This window comes from Acanthisitta chloris, unplaced genomic scaffold (genome assembly GCF_000695815.1).
Source record: "Acanthisitta chloris isolate BGI_N310 unplaced genomic scaffold, ASM69581v1 scaffold32923, whole genome shotgun sequence".
NCBI lineage: Eukaryota > Metazoa > Chordata > Aves > Passeriformes > Acanthisittidae > Acanthisitta > Acanthisitta chloris.
Window position 1 is genome coordinate 111,594 of NW_008664994.1, and position 6,162 is coordinate 117,755.

The 6,162-nt window shown below is 48.9% G+C and overlaps 1 protein-coding gene across 2 annotated transcripts in view; it reads left to right on the forward strand.

Annotated features, from left to right (window-relative positions):
- STAG1 (stromal antigen 1) overlaps positions 1 to 2,817 on the forward strand; it is an 83,378-nt gene extending 80,561 nt beyond the window's left edge. For both annotated transcript variants that reach the window (XM_009071560.1, XM_009071561.1), the window contains 3 exons: positions 447 to 561; positions 1,928 to 2,008; positions 2,103 to 2,817. In XM_009071560.1, coding sequence (XP_009069808.1) covers positions 447 to 561; positions 1,928 to 2,008; positions 2,103 to 2,126 — 220 coding nt within the window. In that variant the 3' untranslated portion in view covers positions 2,127 to 2,817. The remainder of the gene's footprint in view (positions 1 to 446; positions 562 to 1,927; positions 2,009 to 2,102) is intronic.
- Positions 2,818 to 6,162: the final 3,345 nt, after the last annotated feature.

A 6,162-nucleotide genomic window follows, 5' to 3' on the forward strand; every position in this document is an offset into this window, starting at 1 on the left:
CTGAAGTGCCACATGCTCTGGTGCTGATCCCAGAGTCCTTCAGTGTGGAGGCTGTGGCAAGGGCGAGTCCTGACAGTGGTAGAAACTGGGCTGGGACTCATTGGTGGATTCCCAGGGATTTGCCAGTAAGCCTGGCAAACAGTGCCACTCCTTTCTGGAAAAGGCAAGCAAACAGCTAGAGGTTGTTGCCCTTTTCTTGCTGGGGACAGATCTGATGGCTGTTTGCAGTGCTCTCACACAGGACTTGCTGCCTCAGCCCCTGGCAGGGCTCGGGTGGCTCCTGGGTGTGATTTTCTTCCTGCTGGTACTGCAGAGCCTGCTGGCTTTGCTCTCACTCTGAGGCTCTGTGTGAAGGCATTAGACAGGGTTTGAGCATTTTTGTAATGGCAAAGATCACGTCTAGGGAATTTTCCTACCTGGAAGTGACTTGCTCTTTATTTGTCCAGACGAGGTCTAATGGAAGATGACGCTGAGCCCATCTTCGAAGATGTAATGATGTCCTCACGAGGTCAGCTAGAGGATATGAATGAGGAGTTCGAGGACACAATGGTCATTGATCTGGTCAGTAAATATTACTAATCTTGCTATTTTTATATATTGAAAATGGCTAAAGATAATTTAAAAGGAATTTTAGAAGCATGAACAATTATTTCCAGAATTTTGAGCCTGATTCACTGTTGTTTGACTGTTGAAGCACAGAAATGATCTGAAGGCTCCCTAGAACGTCCAGCTGCAGGCTGGGCCCAGTGGGTTTGGGTCACAAGCACACAAGGAGTGTTTGGTGCTGCTCCTCTCAGTCTGTGCTCAGGCAGGGGCAGGTGCCTTCACAGCCCTGGGGCTTGGCATCCTGCAAGTGTTGGGGCCTGACTCCAGCCCCTCGGGGGTGTCAGAGCAGCCTGTGCTGATGTGAACTCAGGCTCAGAAGTACCAAAGGCCTCTAACACCAGTAACACTGTCTGGTGAGGTGGTTAACTGAGCCAGGAGAGAGTCTGGAAGCAGCAGCAGCCAAAGGCATTCCCTGTCCCAGCATCATGGTTTGAGCTGGGAGAGGTGGGTGGACAGAGGACCCTGAGTCAAGGGCTGGTGAGTTTACAGCCACACACAGTGGTGCTGGCACAGCAGGAGGAGCAGTCAGTATGGGCAGGGTGTGAGGTCCTTGCACTCAGTTGCTCCCAAAGGTCCTTCTATCACTGGCAACCTCAGGGCCTTTCATGTGCTGCACTGACTCCAGGTGGGAGCTCCTTAGCAGCACTTCCGGCACCACCATCCTCGCCCTCAGAGTAAATGTCCTTGTCAAAGGGGAAGAGGGAGCAGTTTGCATTACACACTTGACTGTTTTTATGCCTTCCTGTTCCTCCTGTTATATCCAAACAAGGCCCAGGTTACATTAGGACTGGGCTCTAATGTCTTGGAAGGCAAATTCTGGTGCTAATTCCGTTGGAGCTGCTGAGCCCTGAGGTCAGTGCCAGCATTCATGAGTTAGTACCATCCACGGCAAGGCAGGGAAGGAACTGACCAAGCCAGAGAAGGTCACACTGCCTCTCGTACTCTTGGGGCAGGACAGCACAAAGGGTCAGTCCTCAGAAATACTACAGTGTCTTCAGGAACTATTTCTAGTTGTAAATCCATTTTTGGTGGTGCCAGAGCTGAAGTTTCACCATAGAATTAAAAGCATAAGGACAGGTTTTGTGCAGTCTGCCCTACAGTGCCAGTAAGGGAGCATCCTTCAGTCAGCCAGAGCCTTGGGCAAGTCCTTAGCTTCGAGCACACTGCGAATTGAGACTCCATCAGCGTTTACACCCTTCCTCAACCAGAGGATGAATTTAGGGTGTGCTCTCCCGGCCCTCTGGGCAGAGCTGGTGGTGCTGGCAGGTGCCCTGTGTGCCAGCCCCTCTCCCAGGCCCTGCTGACACTCTCCTCCTTGCAGCCGCCGTCGCGGAACCGGCGCGAGCGCGCGGAGCTGAGGCCAGACTTCTTCGACTCCGCAGCCATCATCGAGGATGACTCAGTAAGGCTTGTCTTGTCCCTGCACTCTGTGTCTGAGGCTCCTGCCGGTGAGTCTCACAGCCCCTTAACTGCTCTCTTTTACCTCCCTTTTCCAGGGATTTGGCATGCCCATGTTCTGAAGTCTGGTGAAGACATTTTACAAACTTGGAACTCTATTGTTTAGAGCTAGAGGCCTATATACTGTGATAGCTTGTATGAAACCACATTTTTGATGTGATACGGTTTGATTTTTAACCAAATGATTGAGGTCAATCCCTTTTTGTAGTGATGGAGAAGAGGAGCTCCGTGATGACACCCAGGAAGGTTGGCCAATCCACTCACCTCAGAAGGGCTGACCTAAAAAATCATTTGTATCCCTGTTCTTGACTGTCCTAATGCAGATTTTTCTTTTCTGGATAAGGAGAAGTTTTAAATTGTTAAGACAGCTGTCGAAATAAACACTGTTCTACAATGTTTTCTGAAAACAACATTGAGTGAAAACAGAACTTTTTAACTTTATTTTTCTGCTGTACAATTTAAAACAGTTTTAACATTTGCCTTTTTATGTTTTCAAAGCTAGCCATTTGTATTAAACCTATGCCTATCAGCCACTGACTAGCAAGGATGCTGAGCAGGTCGTTCTGGCTACGGAAAGTGTTCTCGGACACACTGGATCTGGTAACGTTAAGGTACGCTGATGCCCTCCCGTAGGCACGGAGGAGAACACTCAGAGAAGAGGTTAGATTCTAGTGACGTGCATCTCTGCCAAAAAATTTCAGATTCTGATATGATAGACCCAGATTTTATACTCTTGAGAAGATTTATTTTTATTTATAATGGGACACGAGGTGAGAGATGTCCACGACGCCACTTTTCCAACAGATGCTGTGTAACATTCATTTTATATAGCACATGGGGACACAAAAACAGTAAATTTTCTATTGGTACTTGCTCTGTGCATTTTTAGCAACTTATACCAGCAAATAAAGTATTCTCAGTAAAACACACAAACGGTTCTCAAGTAATCACTTTGCTGTTTTTACTACCTACTCCAAGCCCTGACAGCCCAAGGTACATAAACAGCAACTTTCTCCTAAAACCACAGCCCCAGGGTGGGGGAGAGATCCCTTAGCATCCCGAAAGCAATTGTACCTGTACCATAAAGCAGTTTCTGTTCCCTGCCGTAAATCCCTTTCCGCTATTTTTGTAAGTTAATTTTGCAGTTAGAAGTACTGTATGTGCTGCATAGAAACTTGTGCTTAGATGGTGAAGTTCTTAAGCTTACAATGGAATACAGCTACCATTTTCAGTGTTACCTGTGCATATTGAGAGTAATTCTTTGGGGAAAAAAATAGGATTTTTTCAAAAAAGCTAAAAACATCCAAAAAAAAGCCAAAAATCTCCAAAACATTCTCTGCCAATTCATTGTAACAAGAGATTTTTCAATGTCTTCAGTAATCTGGGGTTTCATTGTGCCTGGGGTGGATGCATGACCCGACCCCAGCGCTCGCCCTCTCTGCCAGCTCAGGTGAGAGGTGAAGCGACTGCCCCATGTGGAGCACAGCAGTTTTAGAGGTGCTTTTTTTTAGGAACTGCAGAATAATCCTGGAGCTTTTTCTGTTCCAAGCTTACTGAAAACAACCCAAGCCATTAGCACCAGCACTGCTGGAGGGAGCGAGCCCGAGCTCCACAGCGCAGCTCGCGCTGGCTCACACGTGCAGTTCTCAGACACAGTTGCCAAAAATGTTTGCCCAGGTAATTCAGCCATTCCTCGAGGTGTGCTGGGGTGTTCTGAACCAGAGGAGTAGCTGAGTTTGACACATGCTGTTCCCTCCCTCCTCTGCCCACGCTGAAGTGACGGGGCAGGAGGGGCTGCAGTACCTGCCCCACCACCACTCTGAGCATAGTGGCACAACAGCTGCTGCCTGGTTCGAGTCAGGCTCAGACAAACCTTGTGCTTCACAGTCCTCTGTGTGGAAAACTCATTCCTAGCTTGACATTGTGGAATACTGTACAACAAGCAGTTCTGAGCACGATACCTGCAGTGGGTCTCCAGTTCCATTTGCAGCCACTAGGTTTTGTATTATGAGTGTCTCCTTGATTGGTTTTGCTAGTAATTCTGTAAATTGTACATTTACAATATGAGGTTTTTTTTTTCCTTTTGTACAATTTAAAACTGATGCTTCACCTTTCATTTAATAAACTATTCAAAATCATGAGTATGATGAGCACCCTCTTCACTATACCTTTCTTCAAATGCTTGTTTGACCCATCACATCTTGTCATCCCATTTATTAGCAGGGATCCAAGGCATTGCAAAGGAAATACTGACAGGGAGTTTTCATGTAGACCAGGCTTCACAACCAGACTCTGTACCACCACCTTACCCCCTCAGCCTCAGAGTGATGGAAAATTCCCTCTGGGCTTCTCCCCCCTCCACCGTGGTGTGTTTTTGGTTGATCTGTGAGTGTCACCCTGAGATTGCTGTGAGTCTGGGAAGGCCCCACACCCAGGGAGAGCTGCACTGGTAAAACTTACAGGTGCTTGAACTGCCAGAAACTGTGAGAACAATTTCTCTGTCCTGCCCTGCACGGCTGATGTGACCTGGAGCACATGGGAGGAAGCTGCAGGCTTGGAAGGTCTAACAACCAGCTGGGCTAAGTGAAGGTGTGCGGAGCCCTGAAACGAAATGTCCTCATTACTCCATGGCTCAGACAGCAGCTGCTATTTCCGTCCAGCCCACGAATGATCTCACTGCTGCAGTGCTAAAGAAAACTGACTTATTCACCACCTGGCCCACGTCCTAAGGAAAAATCACCAGAGTCAGGCAGTAACAAGATGCAGCAGGTGAGGAACAGGGATAGGATTCACAGTCCCAAGACACAGCCTGAACACCCTGTCTCCAACTGCTTGTAAGTTACGCTCAACTCCTGCTGCCCTGGGGAACACAGTAAGTAACTTGTCATGCTTCTGAGCTCTAGGGCTGCTCGTTGTTCAAAGGATTTGATTGGGTATCTCTGCTTTTGTAGGTGACTGGAAGTCAAGAGACTCCTCAGGACACTGCCAGAGCAGCTTCCCAGCGTGTTTCCAAAGCCTCATGCTGGTAGAGCAACTGACTGCTTGGAAATGGAGGGGACAGAACAGCCAAATTCTTGTGCTGGCAAGGGACAGGAGAGGATGGAGTCTGTAGCACCAATGAGGTCAGAAAACCACTAACCAAGTACTTTCCTCTTTGTGACAGTGGTGATTGGGTGTCCCATGGCCCCTGACTCTGGGCAGGCTGGAGGGAGCTGTGTGTGCATCAGCTCACTTACCACAGCTTCTGCCTCTAATCCTGGGGCAGCCACCAGCCTTGCTCAGCCACTAATTCCCTCTGAAGAATCCTCTTGGGCCTTACAAACTCAGAAACTCCAACTATACCTGTTCTCCCAGTTAACACGTGCGAGTAGTGCCTTTAATCACCGAGGTGACACCAGCCAGGACCCCTCAGGACTTCACGTACCTGCCAGCTGCTGCAGCAGTGACAGCAGCTGCTCCTCACTGCCTTTGGGGCTCCTCCTGCAGAGTGAGCACAGGGCTGAGCAGAGGGAACACTACTGCAGCACCTCCTGGCACGTCTGACTAATACTGCTAGCAAAAGTGAGGCTGGACAGAGCCTCTGGAGGTCTCTGTTGCAGCCTCTGCTAAAGGAGAAGCATTTCCATGTCCCACCAGAACTGCCTTTTTGTCTCCTGTCCCTAAGAGGAGGCTGGTTGCACCTTCCCTGTACCCTCCAGCTTTACCCCAGCCTGGAGCTCTGACACCCACCTGAGACCCAGCATTCCAGCACGGAAAAGTCACAACTTGGGCCAGTCCAGCAGGGGAACAGAACAGGCTAGTCCGAGAGCAGCATGGCCTGGATTCTAGGCACCTCCAGGGCCTGTGGAATGAGGGAGCCAAGGGAACATTTGACCTTGAGCAGTTAGAACAACTCGCCTGCCAGCAGGCATGGCAGGGAGGGGTGACTATTAACCACCAAAAGGGTTTATAGAGGTGAACTGGTCAGACCCCAAAGTTAAATGAAATATAGACTATGATTTATTGATAGTTATTAGCAAGATCACAATTAAACCAACTATTTCCCCTGCCAAGCAGAGCTGATGGACCATGACCTGTGTTCAGGGCAGTGCTGTGCTG